Source organism: Sylvia atricapilla, chromosome 19 (genome assembly GCF_009819655.1).
Source record: "Sylvia atricapilla isolate bSylAtr1 chromosome 19, bSylAtr1.pri, whole genome shotgun sequence".
Taxonomy (NCBI): Eukaryota; Metazoa; Chordata; class Aves; order Passeriformes; family Sylviidae; genus Sylvia; species Sylvia atricapilla.
Window position 1 is genome coordinate 9,736,528 of NC_089158.1, and position 26,505 is coordinate 9,763,032.

A 26,505-nucleotide genomic window follows, 5' to 3' on the forward strand; every position below is an offset into this window, starting at 1 on the left:
GAAAGGGGGGACCGCCGGTCTAGGGAACAGGGACGGGAACGGCGGGAGCGCCCGTCCAGGGAACGGGAACGGGAACGGGGGACCGCCCGTCCGGAGAACGGCACCGGTACCGCCCGCCCAGAGAACGGTACCGGCACCGGCACTGGCACTGGCACCGCCCGTCCGGAGAACGGCAGCGGCCCCGGCAGCCTCGCCCCGCAGTGGCTCCGTTCCCTCCCGCTCCCCCCGGCCCTCCCCAGTGCCCGCCGCTGACAAACGAAGAGCCCCGTTAAGGTGGACAAATAATTTTTATTCGTGCATGCAAATACATGTCAATACTGCAAACTTCTTCCATCGAGTCTCTCAAACACCGAACCGGGATGCTCTATCCGTGCCCAGCCAAAGCTACAACCTCTGCACGTCAGTGCTACAGCGACACACGGGCCCCGCCGGGGCCCCCCTAACTCTAACACGAAGGGAAACATTACCATTGGGAATCAAAACCGAAATAAACGGAATAGAATTTACTCCCCCATATATCCCCATTTCATTTTACAGATTTTTTTTTTCTTTAAATTATAGTTTTAAATAGAAGCTGAGAATGCGCCATAAAAATGAGCATTAAATCCATCGTAGCGATGGTGCCTGCTTTATACATGATGGGTGTACACCATCTTTTATTTCATTTACATTTCAATCGAACAATAGATTTGCAAAGAAAATGTCTAATACAGACGTAAAAATATTCACACTAGAGCTTCACAATCGGTTGTACAATTGACAAACAGGCCTCTTTTCCCAAACTTTCCAGCTAAGCAAATTTATAAAATGTAATCAATGCAACAAGAAAAAAAAATTTTCTTTTTAAAACTTCCAGGGAAAAGAATACGCAGTAAACAGTATCAATGCGACAGCAGATGCTGCAAGCTAACCACAATACTTCGGAGTGGCTGTACAGTGGGTATGTGCAGTACAAATCAAAGCCACGTGTGTTGTATCACAACTACTGTATAATGTACTTGTTTGCCCAGCTAAGAAAACGCATGCATTCCCATGCCTTGGGTAACGGAGATCTACTCTGGAGAAATCCATGGGCTATGTGCAAATGACCTTGGCTTTTGGCAGTAAGAAACGCAGCCAGGCTCTGCTTTATTTCAGCTTTTACAGCAAAATCTTGAGTGATTAAAAGCTTCCACAAGCATCCTTAAATAATGGGGTGTAGAATTATGTTTGGGCATTGGGCACTATGATTATTGGGATTTCTTTCATCTCATCAGTGACAGCTTTGGGGGTTTTTCTGCCCCCCCTTGTCCTGCACCCTTGCCAGCAAAGAGATGCAGGGGGATGACTACTGCCAAAGTCAGCTGTTCATTTATACTGGGAAATTGGGCCATTTAAAAAAGCACATTTATTGTGTTCTGCTTGCAGAAGAGGTCCCTCAATGAGAGGGAACTTCCTAACAAAGGGATTAAACTACAACATAAAAATGGACTTTTATATCCTATAGATCATCTGATCATTTCTCATTTTGTTACACTCTCAAATTCAACACCTTCCTTTAATACCAGTCTAATAATTAATGAAAAGTCTGTTCACAAATATGATCAAGGAGCTGCTGGCATACAGTGTTTATGTACAGCAACAGGTACAACTTGACAACTTGTGCTTTAAAAAAGCGAACAAAACCAATGTTTGGAACTATTCTGAGTTTAGATTGAGTTATTTGAAGCGTTCTTTCCTCAGCTGTTTCTGACCACTGTGCATTATTTTGTACCTCATCCAGCCTAGTACACTATTATACAAGAACAGCATTCAGCTCTTGAGTACAGGAGAAATTAAAATTTCAATTGAGTTATCAAAGCACTAAAACCTTCCAAATTAGACTTCTACAAAGAGCTTAATTAAGAGCTTATTTAACATAATCAGCTGTGTACAACTGTTTTCTTTTTCCTAAATCAAATGCCAAACTTTTAGTGTCCCTGTACTAGACTACCAAGAACCAACGCCAGTTTGCTTTGCAAAGAGTCTAACCTTGCCTTTGAAGGGTCTAGTATACATTCTACAATGCAAAATCTGCATAAACACTAAGATTCATTTCTTGTCACCTGTTTACAGGAACAAAATATCAGTAGCAGGGCAATCACTCTGCTTTAAGTATATGTTAAGAATGTACAGATAGTTACTTTCTCACACAAGCATTCTCCCAGCACAAGCATTAGTCTCTATTAAGACCTATGTGGGAAATGAGGCAAACCAAGGAATGAATCCAGGTAGTGAGGCAACACAATTAACTTAGATACTAATAATTCCCGTCTCTCTTGCATGTGAAATCCCTGCTGTACCCCTAATGGGGGAAAACAAAATAAAAATAAAAAAAAAAAAAAACCAAACCAAACTAAACCAACCCAAAATGCTTGTCCAAGCAAAGCAAAAGAGCCAATCTCTTTCCCCGATCTGCTCCGGGCCTTCTTTTCTGACAGCACAGTAAAATTAGGCCAAAACCTCAATGGGCATCACTGCTATTGACACACACAAAGGTAAGTCACTCGCTCAGTGTCAGAAAAACAAGCCCTTCCATAGCCCAAAGGCACCTGATTTGCAACTAACAAATGAATACATACTTGTTTGTAAAGGGTCAAGGGCTGAAACTTGAACAAAGAAGGAAGCCAGAGCCAGGTGTTCCCAGCTGCAGCTTCTTCTCCCCGTCAGGGCACTGGAGGGCATTAGTTTCATGGCAAAAACCACACAGTCAGTGTTAAAACTCTAAGACAAAGCCGGCATGCTGTTAAATCCTCAAATAATTCTTTTGCCTGTCATTATAGGTTAAAAATTCAACTAGAAAACTCTAGCCTCAGTTGAGAATCGACTTTCCATCTCAAGTGTATGGTCATCCTAGAGAACTGCTCTATCACGGGACCTCCTGCTGCAGACAAGAGTCTAGAGATACATTTGTTCTTAAATATGCCAAGACCTTGGCAGGAATATGTCAGGCTTGTGTCATTTCACTGGACAAACAGGCAAATGTGTGTAAGCAGCTTATCCCAACCCCCTCCAGCAGAGCACAACCAAGTTTTTAAAATTGCCATTTTAAAATTAAAAAGTTAAGGTAAATACACAATCAATTTATGTAGTATATATTCACCCTCAGATCATGCTGAAGATGTTCTGTGGAGTTCTGGTGCACAGAGGGCTCTTTCCCTGAGGGCAAATAAGGACTTCTCAAACCTTTATATTTTCTCTATTTTTGTAACAAAATAGCAATTTAAAATTTAAAAATCTTTTAAAAAAATTACATCACCTTCAACATGGAAGATCTCACTGTTTAAATATCCATGAAAGAGACATACTTGTTTGCATATCTGTTTTGGAATTACATTGTACAGCAAATAATAGTATCTCAGAAGCATTTCAAAAGTAATATAAATTCATATTTACAGAATGGTCTTGGTATAAAATATACAACAATCATATTTTATGTCTAACATTCTAAGTTAAAGTTAACATCAATAGGAAATAAGTTAAGGTGACAAAGGTGGTCTGGTTCTTGTATCCATTCACTTCACGTAGCGAGTGAAAGAAGCGTCAGTCTAACCCTAGAGTGAGGTGGCACTGGCTGGAGAAGGTACAGCAACAGCCAAAGGAAACTAAGAAAAGACTACTTGACTGTTTTTCTAAATACATTCCTTGACACTGGAGTATTAAATAGATGCGTAAGATCTTCCATACTGACACCAGAATATCAAAACTAACCCTTGGATTTGCAGGTATATTTACAACGTAATTATTTCATGGACAGGTTTCGTTAGGAGAGATATCAAACACCAATATTTACTTAGTCTAATCAGTAACCCTCAGGGAAATGCCAACCCCCACCCCCCAGAAGCGTGCACAAAACAGTTATCAAAATCTTACCCGACCACATAGCTGTGATTTTGTAAAATAACAACTCAGACGACCAGTAACATGATCCTCTTTAAGCATTTTGCTAGCAGGAAAAGCCCTTACATGCAGTACACCTGGTGAAAGATCAGCTTGGCTTAAAATATTCCAGTACAATTTTCAGAGTAAACAACTTCACAGAAGTTAATAAAAACATAAAAAAAAATGTAAAACTTGTCACAAAGAAAAGCAAGAGGACAAACAAGAAAGATAGTAATCATCAGGAGGGAGAGTCCTGCTTTCTTAAAAGAAAAAAAAAATGAAAGTGGATTTTTAAGCTTCTCAAAAAAAATATGCCCAGGGCTCTAGTTCACGTGTATTTATGAAAACCAATTTTCAGTTGACAAGTCTAACATGATTCTCAGTCACCTCTTAACAGGGCATAAATTCATACAGTTTTCAGCACTCTGAAGGTCAGATAATGCTATCTCATTGTATTTTCAAGGTCTTTGAAAATAAGTTGCCACTGAATAAACAAAAATTAAACCTGAATACAAGATTATGATTAACAACATTTAACAAAGGTAATTACAACCACCTTAAATTCCCAATATTTAGTTTAAATTAAAACAAAACAGTACAAAAAACAGCAATACCATCTTGTTAGTCAGTGCAAACACTAGATACAGGGTTTTCAAAGGAAAGCCAAGAGCACCTGATACTTTTTGCCAAGTCATCTGGATCCTATAATCTCCAAGTTGAGAACTATTAATGAAAAAAAAAAAAAGAAAAAGAAGAAGAAAAAAACCCTAAAACTGCTGTTACATTAGTGCATAACCTCTCAAAATCGTTGAAAATTGTTCCACGTGTAGCTTGGGGAAATCAATACCTAGTACATTAGCTGGAGGACTTAGGCACTTGATTTACTTCTGATAACTTTACTTGGACAAGTAGCCTGTGAATATGTGTCTACAGTACTAAAGCATCAACTGGGGGGAATGGAAACCAAAAGCTGCAGCAAAGCACTGCCCCACGGACCTGCAAACAACGCAGCAGTGCAAAGCTGATGGTGTGATAACCCTGTAAAAGCCTCAAGTCCAAATCTCCACCTCTCTCAGTCTTCCAACAGGAAACAAGACTCCATGCAAAGTTCCACAACTAAAGAAAAAGCAGCTGCAACAAGACAAAAGTTCTTCTCTCGTGAAACAAAATAGAGACAAATAAGTTAGTCTTCCTTTCACTAGATGTATCATCGTAGGATCCTGCTAGTTTAAATAACTGAGTTGTTAGTTTTCTACAGAAGCCATTTTCAACAAGAATGGCTCAGATACTGCACCGGATTGCTACAAACTCATAAAAAGCTGCTTTAAGCTTAAGTAAAACAATGTCCAAATTCCATTCATTTGTGGAAAGTGAACGCCTTACCCTACTAAAGTAAGTTTTTTTTTTTTTTTCTTCAGAATGCTAATGCGAGAGGGGCTTGAAGTATCAAAGAGTCCACAGGAAATGCATGACCCCAATATTATTTTTTTTAAAAAAAATATACATTATATAATATATATTATATATATAAAAAGCTAGTGTAAATGCTTCCATGGTGTGGTCACAAGCTGGAAAGATGAATGCCTTTCAGCTGTTAACCATCCTGCCATTTGCAACAGGCTTTAAAAAGTCATTTTTATCCTCAGACATAATGTGAGCAGTTTTCAAAATGAGGCTGCCAACACTGACTGATGTGCTGATGGGCAGGCAGCTTGCATTGCTAACAGATGTTGTGATCGGCTGACTGAAGCAAGAAGTTACGGGCAGGATTGTTTTCTGCTCCTCCCTGAGGAGAAAAATAAGTTACACAAATATTAAACAAGGACATGCACAAGTATCCGGAACTGAATTGTGTGCATTAAATAAATACTGACAAACTCATTTTTAGCAACAGGCTAAACATCTTCCTCTGGAATGGTACGCTCGAGGTGTTAAAGTAGTCTGCCTCATTTTCAAAGGCTGCTTTACTCATTAAAGACTACAGAACATAGAAACCTAAATTAGTGTATTTCAAAATCTACCTCTCCACGGAGATTTGTGCAAACAGTCCGCCATTTAACCTTTTGAAGTTTTTCTTAATTTCTGTTAACTATAAAAATATTCTGCATTTTTTTGCTTACTGACTGTGAAAGGTATTTTGAACAGCTGTGACACGTTTCAGTGTGTACGATTACAACGATGCATACGAACAATGGTACCAGCCTGGGACTTTCAGCTTTGTGGCCTAATTCTATTTCTGAACAGGTTCTTCTCACTCCACCATGTACAAACAATGCAGGTGTCTAATCCAAGTCTGAGCAGGTACGTAGTTCATCCTTACACAATCATGCTTCCACTATGCTGATGCTTCTGTTTGTCTAACACTGGCAGACACTGCTGTTTTGTCTAACACTCACAGAATCACAAGGTCTTCACCTAAACTTTGTCTCTTCTGTTCCATAGAATCTTTCTGGTGCTGCTTTAGCAGATGCCCGTTCTCCACGGTTGTTCCATTGAGCAGCTGATCCTCTTGGGAGCTGATCCCTAGCTGTATGTCCAGAATCTCCTACAAGAGAAAAGGAGAAATGCCCATCAACTCTGTCCCTACCAGTTTTACATTTGCCTATTAAGTTCCACTACATTATGCTAATGGAAATGGGAGTCTGGTCATAAAACTCCCTTATTTTATGCCCAACTATTGCAATGTCTGCCACATTTCACTGAAGGAAAAGCCAATTATTCAAAGATGGCTGTGAGTGACAAGAGCATTATTAACTGTGAGCTGTTTTTAACTTCACTAGTATTACCTGCCAGGTATCTGACTGAGAAGTACAAGACCTCAAGTGCTAAATAATAGAAATGCTGGATGCCATTACTAGGACTAAAACCCAAAGCTCTGCTAACAACATACTAATCCATAAAGAGTAATGAAAAGACCCAGTGACTTCTTTAGGCACAGATTTTAGTACTCACTTCTATCTGTTCACCTTGCCCATCAGGTTCGTCTGTATCGAGGGCTGACAGCTCCAATTCAATGTCTCGGTCTGGCTTTGTGTCTGCACAGTCTTCAGGATAATCAGTCTAAAAAAGAATTAATATGTTCTCTAAATATCAAGTTGGCTTTTCACTGGCTTCACACAACACTGGGGTATTGAAGTGAAAGCAGAAGATGCATTTCCAGCACATAACGTTTCTACAATACAAGAGAGCTAGTCAGACAAAAATGAACTTCAGGCACAAACATAGGATACAAAGCTAAATCAAATCACAGTAAAGTACTGAAACACAGAGATACAATGAATACTAAAGAAGCTTGACTCCATTGACAAAATGTTTAGATTTATAACACGTACAAGTAGACAAAAACTAATGATTGCATGAAAAGGACTGTCACATTCTTCCCACTTGATAAATGCATGTTTGGAGCAGCAGCACAGCAGGTGTGCACCTGCTTATCTCAGGGAAATAACTGAGTGCAACAACAGCGACTTAACTTGCAGAATGTGCTATCAATATTTGGGAGCATCAAAACCAAGTTTCAACTCTTAGTTAAAATTCATGTGCTTCTGTATATATATAAATATCTAAACACCCTCCAAGATTTGTTTCATCCCAATTACCCCTTTCTTTACCTCACCATTCCTCAAATCAATTTCCTTGCTTAAAAGGTTTAAGGTAAGACGACTGCCTTCATCTAGAGAATTCCACTTCTGCTGCATGGCAAGTGCATTTGCCTCTCTCTGAAGGAGTAAGGAGTTGCTTTTGGCCTATGGAAAGAAACAGCTCAGTTACCAAACATTACACCCAAACCAAGTGCAGCCAGGCAGCTACGCTAAGAAAATTTATTTTAAAGCACTTTAGTAAACAATTAATTTTAAATTAAAAAAAAAAAAACAAAAAAAACAAAAAAACAAACTTATGGTATAATAATGGGTCTTACCTGCTGTAATTCAATACTCAGTAGATCTCCAGTGCTGGAATGCTTTCTGTGACCAGACAAATCTGTAACTATGAACCTGTCCCTTTAAAAGAAAGAAGGCAAAACTAGGAATTAAAAACAAGTTCTCTAAATCAAATATCCCATAACTTCATTAGTCTCTCAGTTTTAGATTTTTTGGACAGAAACTAGATGTGCATTAGAGAATGTGTTACTCATCTTTACTGTGGCTCATAATACTTCAAGGCATTGTATACAGCAAACATCCTTGTAAGATGTGGCAAAAAAACTACTAGTTTTTTTCAGTCTGACTGAAACTACTCAAGATTTTGACATGACAACTTGGCAGTACCTGACTCCAGTTCTTTGATGGGTCTCTCAAGGGATACACTGCTAGTAATTGTGCACTATTAAATGCATTAAGTATTAAAGACTACACAAGTTTTAACCTACTTTTTTCCAAAGCTTTATGCTGGATAGGTAAAAAGTCCTTTACTTTAAAATTAAGAATGTCTATTAATAGACATTCCAGATTCCCCACACACACACTGAGGACTTTGAAGAACTGCAAGCTACAGAAAAAGCTGTGAACAGAGCTCGGGAAGGAGTCCGTACCGTTCTGCATAACGTGCTGAGGAGGCAGAATCTGAGCCATAGGCACTCCATCTTGAGTCCACAGCATTGACATAAGGGACATAATCTGCAAAAGAATTAAGACAGCATTCACTCTCTCCTCTGCTCTTCAGGGGGATGTACACATCCTTTAGGTCTTTGCATTTCATAGCTGAGGTATGCACAAAGGGGATGAAACGCTCGTGGTGTGTATAAAGGATGAATTTTTGTCACATAAAGTCTGAACTTGTACCTGATACACTGATGGGCTTAGTAGCACTTCCTTGGGAAGCAGTGGCCTGGATTGGATCTGTTGTGTGATAACCTGTGCGGGATGACCTGGAGATTGCACCCCACTTGGAGATGATGGGTCCGTCGCTGAACGGGATTATAGGATCTTCCTCCTTTGCCCTTCTCTGCGTTTCAAATAAATGCACTCTCCTCTTAACATCTCCACTGTCCAAATCCTGCATATTCAGGAGACACGAGATACATGGACTCCTTTGAGGTTATGCACATTCTTCAGCTGGCCAGTAACTTTCTCATTATTGTAGCCTATTTAGAAAACTGGGAAAAGATACTCCAAACAATTTCAAATGAGCAGAACTACTTTAAAATACTAATAATGGAAGCTATCACCTTTTTTTTTTTTTTTTTTTTTAAATAAAAAAGGCTGGTTTAACCAAACAGAAGACACTTCAGCATGTAAGGATCATCACACTAATGAGAGAACATGCAGAAAACCCCTACCATTAACACGGCATTGGAATTGGCAATCACATCCTTGGGCTCTGAGTCGATAGCATTTATACAAGAGCCAATAGTGCCACAAGACCACGGTGAATAGTGAGAGAGATGGTCTTCCTCAAATTTAGTTCCACTCAAATCACTGACACTCTCTGAGAACTACAGAAAAGGGAATAAATAAGCAGTGAATAATAAGAACAGGGAATTCAGTTTTAAAATGAGAAGATAATTTAATTAAATAGCAGTAAATGTATCTCAAAAGTCAATCAAGGAGTTCCAGCTATATTCAAGACTTGACTTGGGGACAACATAAGCTGTTTTGTCAAATTTTAAACCAGTGCCCCTGGCAGCTGTCAGAGGGCAAACTTTGCCATACAAATAACTGCCTGGCCTGCCAAGATGAGAGACTGGAATTTGTGTTAGTGTCAGGTTTCTTTAGGCAAATAGCTACAGTAACTTAACTGAGAGGAAGCCATGCATTTTCCTTTCATGTATGTATTAGCCAGTGGTAAATAGAAATACAACTTACAACCCTCCAACCTGGGTAAAAATGATTAAATCCTGATTCACCTGGAATGCATGCATAAGGCACTTCAGGTACACCTACAAGATCTGAGTAATCATTCTTAACACCTCAAATATCACCAACAAAACTGTCAAACCACAGCTAAGAGTGCTTGGCACAGTGGTTTTCAAACCAGTTTCTTGGATGCAGCTAATTTAGAGAGACAGAATAAGGTATTTTATGGCTTTTTTTTTCCTTCAAAAGCACACTATTGCTATTTCTTGAGCTCCTCTTCTTCTTTACAGGACTTACCACTGAAGTACACAATGTCCTACCAATGCCTCTTGCCACTCTTAAGGGAATGCATTCTTTGGGACTTGATAAGCTCTTGAAGTTTGATTCAGGCTACTCATCAAGCCAAAGCCATTTGGAGTATCAAAGGCAATGGATTTTTTAATGGAAAACACAACTGCTGTTCCCTACACAAATACTTCTTTGACCTTTTTTCTGCAGTCATGTTTAGCGTCACCTTAATAACAAATTGAATTGCATCATTATTAGATATCACTTTCCTTTTCCTAGAAGATTAACTTAATTTTATGAATAATAAATGGCAGGTACAAAATCTTTACTAGAAATATTAAATGGCATCTTAGGGAAACAAGAAGGGAAAACAAAGAGGTTCTTTGGCTTCCCACCTCTGTGCTGAAATCTACACTGAAGAGAGGAGAAGGTGGTGTTGGAGATGGTGTTGCCATAGGAAGGGTTGAGGATACCAGAGGAGTTTTCTGTGTGTGGTACTGTGCCCATTGCTCCGGCTTCCGTCTCAGCTGCTCATCATAACCAGTCTTCAAATGACCACAAGGCTCCTAGAAAGAATAAACACAGAACTGGATATCCCATCACACTCCACTCAGAAGGCAAAGACTTGCACGGGACACACTTGGATCCCCAAATTTCCTTGGGTCTGTAACCCTCCACTGGGATCACTTGAAGAATTTCACAAGAATTCACAGGCCCATATATGGCAACTCAAATCTTAGATATGCAATTAATTCAAGCAACATACATGGGCATTAAAGAGGCAAAGGGCATCCGGTCCTGATATAGATTGCAGTGGTCTGTTTTGCAAGCCCATTTTAAGGTTAAAAACAAAACAAGAACTTTGTCCAAGTCACATGTCTCGATCACCGTAATAAACAGGTCTATGCTAATTATTTACCAACTTTCCAGTAACGACCTTCAGAACCAACTCTGCACAGAGCCTTCCCTTCCTGGCTCTCACTTACCCTCGGTAAAGGCACAGTCCTCTGCTCGTTTGGAGGTTGACAAGCCACAGAGTAATACCCATCCAGAGAGTTGTACCTCTCCCGTAACGATGTCTGATAGACAGATGAGTGCATCACATCCATGGGAGGTAACGAATTGCTCCTAATGATATCATCCCGTGGGTACATCTGCGGGCGCCAGATGCGCCTGCTGTCGTAGACTGGAGCGTACATTCCAGAGGGGACAGGAGGGACTGGTCCGTAGGGCTGAGGAGGAGGAGGAGGCTGGTAGGGGGAATTCAGTCGATCCCGAGGGGGAAATGTACTGTAATGATCGGCATATGGCACGGAAGCAGGTGGGAGAGAGGATTCTGGAACGTTATTGGACCTCACAAAGCGAGGAACACAGGGAGCCACACCAGCTGGTACTGTTGGAGGTGCTGGATAATAGCCTTAAAAAGTGGGAAAAAAAGGCATGTTTAATGCAGTCACAAATGACCCCAAATTTTACACCTTCTAAAACTGTAAATAGCATTGATAAGTACCTTTAGAGAATGAGGAGTCACACTTTACAAACCTCTTACTGACCTTACCATGTTTCTGTTAAGTATCATTTCATGTATGACATTTGCAGGGGCAGTGCTGGCCCTTCACCAACTGAACCCAGTTTGGAAAATATTGCTCCTATGTACTGTGGTGTCACTATGTAACTGAAAACACAGGCTCTTCAGCAACTCTTTATATATAAAATATATATATAAAACAGTTCTCTCTAAAATAAAAATCTGTTTCTAAAAACTAAAATGTCTATAAATAACATTTCACACTTGACTTATTGTTCTTTCTGAGAGGATTGCCTGAACACCTCTACCTTTTGACAGCTTGTGAATGACTCAGTGCTGTAAACCACAATGGTTTGCTTGAATATAAACATGCACATATAAAAAGATAACTGGAACCTTCAGAAAACATTTGAGCAAGCACTAAGATGTGTAAGCCTCCCAGAAGAAGCATGCTCTGCCTCTGAATCCTGCCCATGGATACCCTCATGGATAGGCCATAGCAAGAGCAAGTCTAAATAAAAACAATTAAAAGCTAAAAAAGGAAAAAGTAGATGAAAGACCTTGAGGTTCAAGCTTTTCTGGAGGCTGAACTATAAGCTGCATAACACACAGTACAAAAAGGCAAGAATCACCAACACTGGGAGCAAACTGCAAGTCCCTCACACATCCAGCAATTAACAAGATTAGTATTCCATTAAGTGAAGATTCAGCAGACACTTAATAAAAATGACATCAACAAAACAGACATAGAAGTTATTTCTCATAAAAGTTATTTTTCCAGAGAAATGTTCAGAGCTATTTTTTAACCAATGCTCATCTTACTCACCTGTCTGTGGGTACTGTGGAACTTCGTATGACAGCTGAGTCCTGGGATCTTGGAAATATTGAACATTATCAGAATGTGGAGGGTAGACAGGTACTCTGGGAACAAACGGGCTGGATTTTGGAGGCACAGAATTAACTTCTGTTCCAATATTAGGAGGACCAGCTGAGGTAGCTGCTGCCTGGCTTACAGGAGTCTTGGGTGGAGAACCAATTTTACTGAAAAGGATTACCAAGAAATCATTAAGCAGATCTTCACTTATTTCAGTCAGTCATCCCTTTGTGTACATTCTCATGTAACATGGATATTTGAGCCTTGTAATTTCTTCAGGAATTTTGTTTCTCACACCCCAAACTGATGCTACATTTTAGCCTTTCTCTTAGGATAACTCAAAGGTGGACATAAATGTTTTGATATCATTTGTAAGTGTATTCTGGTAAAGACAGAGCTTTGAAAAGCTGTTCAGAGTCTCAGTGCTTCCTGAAGAATTGTCTGAGCTTTAAATTAAAGCCCCAAAACTATAAGGTTTTGAGCAAGTGCACGCTCTGAGCATCCTTCTTGGTTTTAGGAAATGTCAAATTCTGAGTACAATTTATTGCATGTAATAACCCAATAGTATGTAATATATATTTTATTTGTATGCCATAACTTTTTATTTTTATGCAATAACCCAACAGTAATTAAGATACCAGGCTGAGAACAACTGAGTAAGAGATAAAGGGAGAGATTGTCTACATTGGACATGAGTACTGAACAGCCAAAACAACGGGTGCTGGCTCTGACAGCCAGAACTCACAGGCTTTGTGACTGTAACTGCACTGCAGTGCAAGACTTTACACAGCTCTGCAGCCACTGAGCACCAGCCAGGACCACATCTCAGTATCTGCTGGCCACCCACCAACTCCATTTATTATTTTAGATAATCTAAAAGCAGGACGTTCTTTTAAATTGTCTTGATGTCAAAAAAAGTCACCTACTTCTCAGGAAGTGATTCTGTAGGGGACCCAGAAGCGTTCTGGCCGTTGGCTCCAGCCTTCCCTCCCTTCTTGGTGTTCTCCAGAGCTCTCAGGGAGGTGTCTGTGCAGCGGGGGATCAGCTGGGGCACCCCAGTTTCCAGGTTGGCTATTCCATTAGTACTTGGCACCATCTTGCCCGTTGCCTCAGGGCTTCCTATGACAGAGATCACGTTCCCTGCTGTGGTGGAGACGGTGCTGTTGACGCCCACTTTATTGAGAAGGGGGAATGTTCTCACTGTTGCGCTGATTTTTTTGTTCCTCAAGCGGTATCTACGAGCAAACACACCAAAGACAAGGTGGTATAAAAAGTGCTTATTGTGAAGTTCAGTGGATTTGCAAAACTAGCAGAGATAAGGGATTCAGAGGAACATGACGCTAAAAAATTACACGCTTATTTTCAACAATTGGAACCCAAAATCATCTCTCCTCTTGTAACACCCATTCTGCAGTTTTTTGAAAATGCATTTGGGTGAAAACTGCTACAAAAATGCAGGGCTGCATACTGTTCAGTAACTCAGTTCACTCCTTAATCAATTAAAATGTAATCAACATTCTCTCTTGTAGGTACTATAACCCATCCTTGAAAGACACTGAGCTTAGTTTAGACCCAGTTGCAGGAAAGGAAATTTTATCTCGTATGGGGCAAAATAAAAAAATAAAACTGGAATTAGTCTGCAGACACTGCTTTGCTGTACTTAATTTCAAATAAGGAATTGCCATGTCTAGAGTCACAAATCCCTCCAAATAAATTAATGTATGGAAGAGAATGTTTTCAAAAATCTCTGTAGATTGCTTGGATTTAAATTACATGGAGAGAAAAAAAAAAAAAAGAAAAAGGAACAAGTCTCCCACACTCACTTTTCAAGCTCTTCCTGAGAATGAGCAAATGTACAGTTTGTTCCTCTTGGACACCCCCCTTGCTGTCGAAGGTCTCGGCACATACTTGTTTTGTATTTGCTGTTTGGTTGTGGCTTAAAAAAGAACAACAAACAAAAAAACACAAAGACATTCCTCTTACCATCTATCAGACATTCACATAAAAGTAGGCTTAAAATACAGAAAAGACCCTAAGTTGTCCTTGTATGGATCTCACTACAGCCACCTCTGCTACATTCCATATTCACAAATGTCAAGTTCTCAAAATCTGAATGCAATAAGTAACAGTATCATCAATTATCCCACAGGAAAGGCCATAAATATTTCAAATCAAAAGTAATTTTTCAAAGTTGCATCTCCCAGTAAATGTACAGTAGGACATAACGCAATGATCAAGTCTGGTTACCTGTGGAGTTTCATGGCCTTTTCTACTGTAATTCTGAATGAAATCCACCAGCCCGTGGACCACGGTCTTTACGGCGACCATTGCATTTTCCAGCTGCTCCCACGTTGGAGATGCTGCATCTAAAATCAAGAAAAGCAGGTTGTCACTCTGTCAATAACTCCAGTATCATAAATAACAGGCATATCTTGTATTACTTTACAACACCAGATACTAGGACAGAACTCAGGGAGCCCTGAAGAACAGTTAATTATGTTCATTATTAGGAATTTTGAAACCAGGAATGGAGGTTATCTTAATAATTTCTATTGCTAGACATGAAGAATAGCAAAGGAAGTTTAAAAAGCTTGATTTGCATACCTGGATTTGGATCTATGTTTGCCAGGAGCTCTAAATGAGGCCTCAGCCTGTTTAAGTTTGCAGGATCCCCCGTGCGCTGCAAGACAATTGTCAATTCTTGTACACTCTTAGCAAAAGATTCTGGAGATTGAAGCTGAAAATAAAGGGAAAATTAGTGTGCTGCATCTTACAACTATTAATTACTAATCTGAAAAAAAAATATTCATGACATTGGTTCCTAAATGCAATATATAGTGTCTTCAGATGGCATATAGAGAGGATCAGTGGAGAGAAATTTTATTTCTCAACTCAGAATCTGCCCTATGAAGCTTCATCATAAGACACCAAAAAGTTAATTAAAGTACTTCATATGATGAATATGCTACATCAGGGGAAAAAAATTCAATCTAGTTTTAATTAATATTTGATGAGACTATGAACAAAAAGTTAATTCACGGAGTTCTTTGATTTTTATTGTAACATTTAACAGTCAAAACGAATCCTACAAAGATACTAAAATCATCCCTTTGACAAACCTTGTCAATAATGGATTGCATGTGTGATTTATGCGCCAGGTCTCCATAAAGAAGGGAAGACCATTGCTCTGGTGATATTCTGAGTCCTGCTTCCATGGCAATGTGAACAATTTGGGCATCGTGCTCTCTCCGCAGAGCCTCGTAACTCCGGAACTCTTCTTTAAGTTGCATCAGAGAAGAATCTTCATCCCTTTTAGTGACCTAATATAAATAGTAATAGTTAAACATTCCTCCTTTAACCAAAAATCTCCATGTCTGTCATAAATAACAGCTGCACAGCACAAACCACAACAGAGCTGTTTTACCTTAAAGCATGATGCTCTATACAGTAGCTGCACAACATGACCAATGCTTGTTTTAGAGGCCTGAGGAAATCTTGGTTCCAGCCTTTGCACAACAAAAAGTACCAGAACTTTTCTTGAGAGTGCAGAGCCATCTTCCAGTGCCAGCAATACAAGTTTCAGTGCCTCCTCTTGCATAGCTTTAACACACAAAAATGAAAGTTAAATATATTCCAAAAAACAGCAAGGCTACTGTATTTGAACAGATAAGCAGGAGCATCTAAATCATCTTGAGTGTAATTCTTTAATGCATTTTTACTGAACAAAAAATGCTTTTAAAGAAAGCCGCTAGTTTAAAAGAAATATTTTGACCTACTCTAAGCACAGCAAACTTAGAGCTAAGACTAACTTCCAGCAATGAACACATCAGTAGTGCAGTTTTTGTACTTTTTTCCACTCTTCAGTCTTGTAGCCATTGTCCTTTCAGACACCTCATCAATGCCACACCATGAAACTATGAAATAAATATGGGAACAGAACTGCAGTGCTATCAACAGTTACTGGAATCAAGAGAGGACAACTTCTATTTTAAAGAGAAGTTCATTGTTTCTGTGCTTGCTTTAGCTGCATCCTTAACTATGAATTTCTTTTCTATCAGAGCTATAAATCACTATAAATTTCAAAAGTATGCTGCAGCTGAGGTTAGGCTGATTGTATTGACAGCTATTCAATCCCAATCACAGGCAGCAGTACAGCCAGACTGCTACACTCCATTACAAACTGTGCACAGCGTGTGCTTATTGACTCCTCTTTGCCAGGATTTTTCAAATACTTCCTCCCAATTTCAAAGAACATTTAATGGAGCAGCAGGGGAAACAACCAAAAACTTTAAGCCAGAAGATTTTACCACTATTTGGGGTTTTTTTTCCCCTCTTTTCCTCTCCTCCTGGCAGAACATCTTCAACTCAACAGGAGACATTTCAAAACATTTTTGTAAAGAAAAGGCGAAGCTAAATAATATTCTGCTGCAGATGTACAGGTCCTTTACCTGGTCCTAGAAACTGGCACCCTCGTGCCCTGACAGCAGCCCAAAGATTGGCAGAAAGCTGCTGAGGATTTTGGTGCTGCAGGATGAGCTCTGTGACAGTTCTCTCTCCCAGCGACCGAGCTGCCCTCATGGCTCTGACCCGACCCTCCTCCTCCACCAGCTGACAATTCACCAGTGTCACAAGCTTCCTCTGCATGGGACGGCTCAGTGCACTCTGATTCAAGCTTGCAACACCTTCAAAAAAGGGAGAAAAGGTAAAGGCTTCTTATAAATTCATCCATGTGAGACAAAACCAAAAAAGCCTAACAGTGTATGTGTTTTTCTAGGACTTGGGTATCAGTCACAGGTACCTTCTCTTAGGCAACTCTGTAATTTTTTTATCAAAAAGAACTTTAATTAAAATCTTAAACTGACATCAAAGCCATCCTTTGGGGAAAGTTCAGCTTTAGTACAAAGTTAGCCCCAAGGCAGTATTATTAAATAGAGTGTTTTGTAAACTGAAAATAAAAAAACCACAAACAAGTGTCGCAAGTGTGAATAAGCTTTTAAAGACACAAGGCAACTTTATTAGAAAAATGAGAGTATTATCTCACTGACATTTACAATCAGTACTGAAAACACAATGCTGTTAAAAGCAAGCTACATCAAAATTCCACTGCTCAGCAGACTCACCTTTTCCTCCACTTAATGGCTTTAAGTAGAGTGCCAAATCCTCAACACATTTCTTTGCTACTTCATAGTGTTTGTTCTCTCCTACATTACTCAACTTAACCGTCTGATGATCAGGTACCTAAAAAAATGCAAGGGGGAGGAAGGGGGAGAAGAATGACATGCACCTGGCTGACCTCTCCGATGGTACCCACATCACCATTAATTACATAACACTGCAGATGTGCACTGCTCTGAGAGCAGGGAAACACAGCACCCACCCAGGGCATGTGCATGGCATAAGGAACAACAAAAAGGGCCCGAGATGAGGATTAGGGTGATGAAAGAGGGGGTTTGTTATTATCAACACTTTAAAAACAGAAGTAGAGAACAATAACCAAGGTCTAAAAGATGAAGAGAAGGTGATCAGTATAGCAGATCAGCATGATTTACTACAGACACACAAAGGAAGCTATAGGACAAAATGAACTGGCAAGAATATTGCAAAGCAAAATTAAAAATCATTTAAGCATCATTTGGGCATGCTGAAATTGTCCAAGAAAAGAAGCAGGAAACTGAACTTGGTGGAAAAAACCTCAAATTAGAGAAACAAGGTCAGATAAGGAAAACAGAGGGAGTGTTAGTCATAATAAACTAATTGTTTGAAATACGTTGCAAGCAGTTAGGGGACCATGGAAATAAACGTTCTAAGATCAAGACAGTGATCTGGCACACAAAAAAATGTGAAAGGAACACGTGAGCTTCATAAACAAAACCACTCTGACACAGCGTCATGACCAATAGCTGTGTCAAGGCATGTAACAGGACATTAGAAAGTGAAATAAATAACATCTTACTGCCTCACTAAGGTATTAGAGAGAAAGTACCATGAAAAAGCACATGAATCAGCGTAAGGGGAACAGACTTATTCAATCCCCATAAAGTGCAGCACTGATTATATAATCACTGTTTTGCCACTGCTACGAGACAGCGCAGGGAACATTCCTGGCCTGATCAGCCAGTGTCTGCAAACCCAATTGAAAAGCAATCATCAGGCATATTTTAAAAAAATTATACACACACACACACTTCTGGAACTTGGTTAAAAAGCCACTTCCAAATATGAGACATTGAGGAACGAGATTTCTCACAAGGCTAAGATGAACGAGTGCAGGCTGCAGGTTCACTCATTCTACTGACAACTGGGACAGAGAATTGTCTGTTTCCCACTGGGGATTTTTTTTCTCCAGTCACAGTTCAAGAGCCTTTTAAAATCAGAATTCAGGTTACAACTAGAACACGTTTTCATGGCCCTGAAGAAGATGAAGTCGGCCCTGAAATGGTGCAGCTGCATTTAGAGTATGCACAGACTCCTAGAGAGTCCAAAGTCAAGCCTTACATTTATTTGGGTTAAAACGAGGAAGAAAGAGCAGCGCACATCGCAACTGGCACGGACAAGTGGCAAAACAAAGAGCTGCTTCAATCATACCTGGGCTCCAACCAGCTGGAGGAGTGCAAAGTTTACAGGAAGCACATCGATGTCAGTGTTGATGGCAGTCTGGTCAAAAGGACATGCCTTGCGATGGAGCTTGTTCAGGCAGGTCTTGCACACGGTGTGAGAGCAACCTAAGCTGATGGGTTTGTGCACATTCTCATCAAACTCATTGTAGCAGATTGGGCAGGACAGGAATTCTGTCCACTGAGCTGCCTGCACAGGCATTGTGGAAGCTGGACACTTGTTTAGCAGGCTAGCAGACCATTATTTCACTGTACTATGTTTTGGCAGCTGTAAGTGAATAACAGAGTATTTAAAACATGCTTTCCGGCAATTTAGAATAATTTTTAATTAAAAAAAACAGACCACAGTTTCAATATGACAAAGAACAAACCCAAATCCTTATGCTGAAGTACTCAAAACCCCCAATTCTCTGTTAGTTTAACAACTGTACCAAAACAGGCTCATGAACTAAATTAATTCAGACTGCCATAAGTTTAACTTATTCACAATAAATGGCATTAGGTTTTTTTGGGAGAGAGGGTGGCTTAAAATGTTATTTTCATTTGAAATTACATACAACATCTTCCTTCTGCAGATTTTATTCAGACTTAATCAGACACCAAAATAAACTGAGCTTTGCTTTTTCAAAAGCACAGTTTCTCTTTCTGTAAAATACAAGTCAACTAACAAATATCAAGAGCCATAAGAAAACACCAAAAGAACGAGAGACTAGTTCTTAGTTTTATGATTCTCGTGTTACTTCCGCCTTTTCTTGCAAGAACTGGAGCACTCAAGGGCAGAGATTGCTCCGTGCAATTTTGCTTTTCATGTCTCTACCTTAAATATAACTACGTCCATGAACTCACAGCAAGAAAATCTTTGATGTACGTAAAATCCAGGCATTTAGAACAAAACCTGTGATAAGGCAAGCAATAACTTCAGATGGCTTCCTTGTCTCTTGAAATGTCTCACTCTGCAGTAGTGGCAAATAAATTGTTTATGTAAGTGTATTTCAAAGAAAATACAGCCTTATGGAGATTGTTGGTGTATCTTATATTGTCACAGTCCTAAAGAAGGTACCAGCCCTAAGAAGTTCATGGAAACCAAGTTCTCATCCAAGCTTTCGTCATGAGGATTTACATTCAGAGCTCCACCCCGGAGGGAACAGCCCCACCCTGGGCTCTGATGTGCCACACTGTGGTGTGTTTGCTCTCTAGGCAACCTACAGACCAGTTGGGTCACTTCAAGGCTATGAGCAAGCTTGTTACAAATGCAAATACAAAAATGCTTTAATTAGATGTTTAGCATTCTATTTTTTTACTCTGATGACAGAAAAAAAGTAATTGCTCTGAGGAAGCTGAGGTCTCCCCTCTGTGTTCAAATTCAGAAACTCCTTACTGCAGTTCCATTGTTGGCTGTGCTATGGTTTAATTAATGCTGAAGTACCAGAACATTGAAAGAATTGCTAGAAGACCAAACAGACTCTTATCTGTGGATGCATTTTATGTTAATTATGACCATCTGTTTAGAAATCCTATTTAGTACTATGAACATTCAGTGCCCTTTAAGTAACAGGATACTTGTACAAGATGTCCTTATCTCAGTGAGCGTTTCAATATTGTGTAGCAATTTTTGCTTCAAATGAATTCCCATAGTAAACCACACCAAACTGGAAGTTGAACCTCTCATAACCAAACTGCTGAGGTTACACTTCCAACATGAGCCAGAAAATTCCACAAATCAGATTTTCCTCCAGCTTCTACGAAGGCACAATCAAAGCTCTAGCAGAGATTAACAACCCCAGTCATCTTTAACGTGCAATTGCTACATGTGTCTTTTAACCAAAGAAATTTAAAAGCAAAACAAATAAGAACAAAGCCAAACACTGAGCCAACAGGTCCAGAAAGATTTTTGATTCCTCTGCTAAGGACCCCACAATTTCCTTTAGCACATCTGCTTCCCTTCCAAAACAGCCAGACAGGAGATACACAGAACTGCAAAGCCTGTCCATAAACACTTTCCTTAAAGCTTTTTGCAGCACCACCAGAAACTTTAGGAGACCAACACCAACATCACTGCTGACTAGGGCTGATAGTGGTGCTATTTCATCTGCAAGACACAGGTAACAGCACAAACCAGACCACTCTGGGAAGTGCGTGAGTGTCACAGGAAAAGTTTAAGAAGAGGCTGGTACAGAGAGCTCAACTGCTGGTCACTAATGAGCTGCTAATAAACAGTCCCTGTGTCCACACTGCTCATTAATTATCTCGGGGATCTCTGCTCTGAGACAATACCCACGTTTGGTTTCCACAGGTGCTTCAGAGACTTGCAAGAAACCACCTCTGTTTACAAGCTTTTAAAATACACTTGTTTTCCTGACCAGCATAGAAATGAACACAACAGATCCTTCAAGTGGGCACCGCTGGTTTTTAAAGATCTATCTCTGGGTGTTTAATCATCCCAAATGACAGATTCTACTAAGCATGTGTTGACCTTCAGATTTCTTGACAGGAAAAAAAAAATCTAATTAAGCCAGCAAACAGCTGGGAAAAGCTCTTGACTCCCAAAACTTCAAGCAGCCTTACAGGGAGGAATCTCCATCGTTTATTGAGCCTGCCAGCTCTCCTGCCACTCCTGCACCCCAGTGTGTAGGAAAACAATCTCGCATCTCCTAATTACCATGTCAACTCCTACAAAAAACATAAGCCAAATGTTTAATAGATTCTTGCTCCTTGTCAGAAACAATGTATTTCAGGGATGTCCTCTTGAACAACAAATTGCTCCGGCACTCTAAACTGAGCAAACAAAGGAGGAGAGAAAAAAAAAAAAAAAGGTAATGCTTTGGATTCTGTTTTTAACAGGCAGTACACTCTATTAGAACAACTACCCTTGGTCTGTCTCTTCATTCTGGCAGATGTGTTATCTATTTCTGCACTACACAGGGCTCCTCATCCCTGTCAAAGTAGAAGCACCCCGCAAAAAGAAATCCCAAAGAAATGGCTGATAGCAAAACTGGCCAAACATACAAGGAAGCAGTCTGAAAAGTCATGGCAGTTGCTACTTAAAAGACCATTATATACTGAAGTTGCAATCAGTTTTGTAGCATTACTACCAGGAGCAACACTTGAGATGACAAACTGAGAAATGTACAAGCCTAAGTTCAGAAGTCACGTCATAATAAAAAACATTACAGCCGAGTAATTTTGTGTTTTTAAAACAGTAGTATTTTCCTACTGCAGTAATGGCTGCAATGGATCAGAGTAACAATGATTAACTGACTGACTTTCTCATTTTACAACAGAATATCTGATGAAATTGGAAGGTGGGGTGGAAGACAGGTGAAACCTCAAAACCTTCCTCAAACAGCTGTACCACTTAAAAACGATGGAAGTTGTAAGATTTAGATGTCCTTAATAGTTTTATATTAACTTTTAACGACCTAATCCAAATACATTCTCTACAACTAATCTAAATCATTATGCTTACTCAATAACTCCTGGACACGATAAATATGATTCAATTCTGATTTCCTGAAGAAACCAAGCTTAGATGATCATGCTGTGCTCTTAGTCTGCTCCTCTCCCACACTGCCCAGTCAGGGCATTTGCCAAATTGCAGACAGGCAAGTTTCAGCCCTTATTCAAAGAAAGGTTGAAGGCTTAACTCAGTTCCCCCAGAGCATCAGCTCTGCTCAGGCTGGCTCCATCAGGTCCCCTGTGGGCTGTAGGCAAAGACAAATAAGCAGAGCTTGGGTGAGAACGAGACAGGGAATAATTCTGTCAGTGCTGAACAAAGGGAAGGTCCTCTACAGATGAAGGAAACGCTCGGGAAACTTGTGGAATTATATGGTATTTTCACAACTGAGGTTCAGTGACAATCCTGCTGTGGATTTAAGCCTAAATCTTAGAATTCAATTGATTTTTAATCACTAAATTAAGGAGTGCTTGATATTGACTTGCTGTGAATCCTGACTGCAGAGATCACGGTATTTCCTTTTCTTTTTTTCAAGTGATCTCCATTAAAATTTTCCGTTTATGCAGATTAATGGTTGGTTTGCACTACAAGGAGGCAGCTTTCTCAAGCTTTCCTTCCTAAGTTATGTAGTTCCTGAAAGCATCCTGACTGGGTCAAAAACTTACATATCACATAATATAATTATCAGTATTAATGTATTCTCTGGAAAGGCTAGAATCTTTTATTAATTGCTCTTCAACAGACATCATCCACAGATCTAAAAAACTGGCTTCAATAAAGGCTTAGGGAAGGGCCATCCCCGTAACAGCTTTGCATCATTCAGCTATGATGGCTTGAAATTAAACAAATCCTCTTCTCTGAGCAGAATTATTTCTACACTTATAATTTCTACACTTCATAATACCTGTCACATGCAAACCTCTTTACATCATGTAAAAATTCTGTATGTAAATTCTTTAATGACCATTAAATTCGGTATTTCAACACCATTCTCTCACTGAACATTAATGCTCTTGTGAGTATCTGCAGCCCAGTTTAAGTTCCAGAAAAGTCACCAGTAGAAATCCTGGGGACATACAGGAATCAGAGAGAATCTCAAGTGGGAAGGGACACATCATGTCCAACTCTGCTTCTTGCAGGAGTATGTGACACTACACCACGTGTCCAGGAGCACCGTCCACACATCCCTGGAGCTCTGGCAGACTTGGTGCCACAACCACTTCCCTGAGGAGCCTGTTCCAGGGCCTGGCCACCCTCTGGGGGAAAAGCCTTTTACCAGTGTCCAACCTGAACTTCCCTGATAGCTTCACTCCACTTCCTGGTGTCCTAAATACAGATCTGAACATTTACATGCACTCACACTACGTTTTGCCGAAGCACTCATGAGATTCTCTTGTTAAGTGGTTAAAAAAAATCAAAGCTTGAATCCCCTCTGCCTCCAAAGCATGTGGCTGAGGAGTAATTCCTATCGACAGGGGTACAATATAAATTTATGCTCATGGCTGCTCAGTGGCTGCCAAAGTCCCCTCAATTCAGGGTTAACTCTCCCCAAACCAAGAGCAGAGCCAGTGTATCCTCAGCAGCTCACACCTGCTCAACCCTTGCTCCCACAAATCACGTTAGGAGATTTTAAAAGTTTCCCAAATACTTATGTAATGCCACAGTGGGTTTTTTCTTGTGTTTCCTAGGTGTCCCTGAAAGGAGAGCCTGTCCTTGCCACCAGCCTGATACCAACTCAGCTTCTGTAACAGTATTGACTTTTCAGGACTAACCAAAGGGCAAATAAATGAATTTTTTTTTTTTTTTTGCCACCCAAATCAGTTGAACTCTCTCTGAATGCAGAGAAAGGGAATCCATTTCTAAGCAGATCTACTTCGACACAGTTACTCCAAGAAGGGATACAGTGTAGAACTCCTAACTTTTTGGTTATATTTTCAGTGAATAAGGAGTTCCACGTACAGTTTAGCCCTCCAAGCCTTTTTTTTAATGTGATCCTCATGTTTAAATTATAATTTTTAAGATGATAAATTCTGTATTTTAATATTTTTAAAACAATTTTAATGAAATGCCAATTCTATTCTGAGATGCAGGCAAGAAAACCTAGGGCTCCATAGGAGCTGGGAAGCCTTTTTAAAAGTTGTACAGAATGCCTTAAAACGCCCTTGGATGATTTTTTCCTTTCCTTAGGTTTGTCCAAGACCCTGTACATTCATCCCATCAAGGGTATATAAAACATCACCAAGGAAATGTAACATACTCCTAGCAAATGCTATCAGCTATTACCATCTGGATATTGTAAATATTTTAATCAATTTTTAAAGCAATAAAGTCTTAATTAAATGAGATCAACACTCCAGACCAGAAGTTCACTTTGGGGTACTTAAAAGCACTGACACTAAAATTTGTTAGAATTTAGTATTTTTGAGTGAAATGGCCACAACCTCAAATAAGACAGAAATACAAGATAATATAACCAGCTTTTCTTGGGGAAAGCTTTAGATACAATGCAGGAACAAGAAAAAGTTCACTAAAAAGGCATGAAGGTCTTGGGAAAGTGATTCCTTACAAAAATTAAGACTTCAGTGTTTCATGGAGCAATACCTATACTAGCAACCGAAGTTTCAATTTCTAGTATTTCCACAGATGTCTAGGACAGACCAAAGGTCAAAGAATAGTATTTCGATTCAGAAGATTTACAGCTGTACTGCTGCTTCTCATTTAAAATTAGATACTTTTTCTGCCACAATTGCAAATTTACACCCTTGTAATCCAAAAGACTGCCTTTAATTTTAGTTTCATTATTAAGATGTAGCTCTAATGGCCGTGAGAGAACAACCACAAGAGAAGCTACAGGAACTACAATTAAACCCAAACAAAATTCTAAGTTTGCATGAAAATGAAACAGGCCTAGATCAGATTTTCTCCTGGTTGCCTGTCTAAACTTCGTCATTATTTTCTCTCGTTACAAATCCATGCCATTCCTCTCTGAACCCTGGATGAACCGAACACTCATCGCTCTCCCACCACTCTGCTGCCTTTCCTGTGCTTTGTGCTGACTCCTACACTTAAACTGGAAACCCTCCGTGCACCTCGACCATCAGCAGAACCGGGACACGCTTTTCCTGCTCAGTTGTTTTGGGTTTTTTTTTTTTTTTTTTTGTTTGTTTAAGACACTTAAAACCTGACACGGTGGGCGCAGTCCTAGGACCTGTCTCCTACCAGGACTCTCCTCCATTACCCCAACGCGCAGCTCCATGAGTATTCCAGACGGGGAATATTCATGGCTCCGGTGCCATTCTCCCGGCGCCGGGGGCACCTCAGCGCGGACTGCCCGCCGCTGCGGCTCCCCAAGGGGCTGTCCGGGAGGGGACCGGAGCTCCTGCCGCCCTCCGCCGGTGCCGGGAACGCCGGGCCAGTGCCCCCGCAGCTTCGGCCCGTCCGCAGGCCGCTGTCAGCCGCACCCGAGCCCGGCCCCGCTCCCGCACCAGGCCCAGCTGCCGCTCCAGGGCCCGGGCCCGACGCCCGTTCTCGGGCCCGACTCCCGGGCCCGGGCCTGGCTTCCCGCTCCCGCTGCCCGGCCCTACTCCCGCCGTCATTTCGGAGCCGCCACCAAATGGCTGCCCGGGTCCCCGGGCCGGCCCTGCGGCCTGGCGGGGCCCGCCGGGCGCCGACACCCCTGCGGTCCCCGACGGGCCGCACCGGACGGGCTCAGCCCGACGCCGCTCCCGCCCGGCTCCCGCAGCGCCGGGAGGCAGAGGAAGGACCGGGGTGGGTGATGGCGGGAGGGGGGGGGGGGGGGCGGGCGGGGCCCCGGCGGGTCAGCGCGTCCCCCGCGGCGGCCGCCCCCGCCCAGCCCGGTCCGACCCGCGCGGTGCGGTGCGGTGCGGTCCGTACCTGCTGGGCGGGGACGGCGGCCGGAGCGCGGTCGGGCGGTGCCGGCCTCAGGCGCCATGGGGCGGGCGCGCGGCCCGGCGGAGGCAGCGGCGGGAGCCCCGGCGGCGCCGCCTCATCGCGCTGACAGCGGCACCGCCGCCACGCCCCGCGACGCCGCT

The 26,505-nt window shown here is 41.0% G+C and overlaps 1 protein-coding gene and 1 non-coding gene across 6 annotated transcripts; both read right to left on the reverse strand.

Annotated features, from left to right (window-relative positions):
• Positions 1 to 268: 268 nt before the first annotated feature.
• RC3H2 (ring finger and CCCH-type domains 2) lies at positions 269 to 26,475 on the reverse strand. 5 transcript variants are annotated; one of them, XM_066332943.1, is made up of 21 exons: positions 26,348 to 26,475; positions 18,971 to 19,267; positions 17,506 to 17,623; positions 16,834 to 17,067; positions 15,810 to 15,985; positions 15,505 to 15,705; positions 14,990 to 15,122; positions 14,633 to 14,751; positions 14,209 to 14,321; positions 13,312 to 13,620; positions 12,338 to 12,552; positions 10,970 to 11,400; positions 10,379 to 10,549; positions 9,179 to 9,334; positions 8,682 to 8,895; positions 8,432 to 8,516; positions 7,820 to 7,901; positions 7,512 to 7,646; positions 6,853 to 6,960; positions 6,297 to 6,445; positions 269 to 5,686 (listed from the first exon to the last, which is right to left on the reverse strand). In XM_066332943.1, exons 2-21 carry the CDS (start codon positions 19,199 to 19,201, stop codon positions 5,488 to 5,490), a joined length of 3,579 nt encoding a protein of 1,192 aa, XP_066189040.1. In that variant the 5' UTR covers positions 19,202 to 19,267; positions 26,348 to 26,475; the 3' UTR covers positions 269 to 5,487. The 5 variants fall into 5 exon arrangements, 4 of the variants coding, with proteins under 4 accessions (XP_066189040.1, XP_066189041.1, XP_066189042.1 ...); XM_066332944.1 differs by lacking the exon at positions 26,348 to 26,475 and adding an exon at positions 25,673 to 25,967; XM_066332946.1 differs by having other exon boundaries at positions 5,514 to 5,686; positions 6,316 to 6,445.
• On the reverse strand, positions 15,213 to 15,326 carry LOC136369939 (small nucleolar RNA SNORD90). Its single transcript, XR_010745098.1, has one exon. It is a non-coding gene; the product is annotated as a small nucleolar RNA SNORD90 (small nucleolar RNA).
• Positions 26,476 to 26,505: the final 30 nt, after the last annotated feature.

What these genes read in the sequence shown, in the direction of transcription:
- RC3H2 (XM_066332943.1), bottom strand. Translation starts at nt 19,201, where the DNA reads ATGCCTGTGCAGGCAGCTCAGTGGACAGAATTCCTGTCCTGCCCAATC. An exon ending in GCCATTAAGTGGAGGAAAAG is followed by an intron (nt 17,068 to 17,505) that starts GTGAGTCTGCTG and finishes CCTTTTTTGAAG; the next exon opens with GTGTTGCAAGCTTGAATCAG. An exon ending in GGCAAGGTGAACAGATAGAA is followed by an intron (nt 6,446 to 6,852) that starts GTGAGTACTAAA and finishes TTTCTCTTGTAG; the next exon opens with GAGATTCTGGACATACAGCT.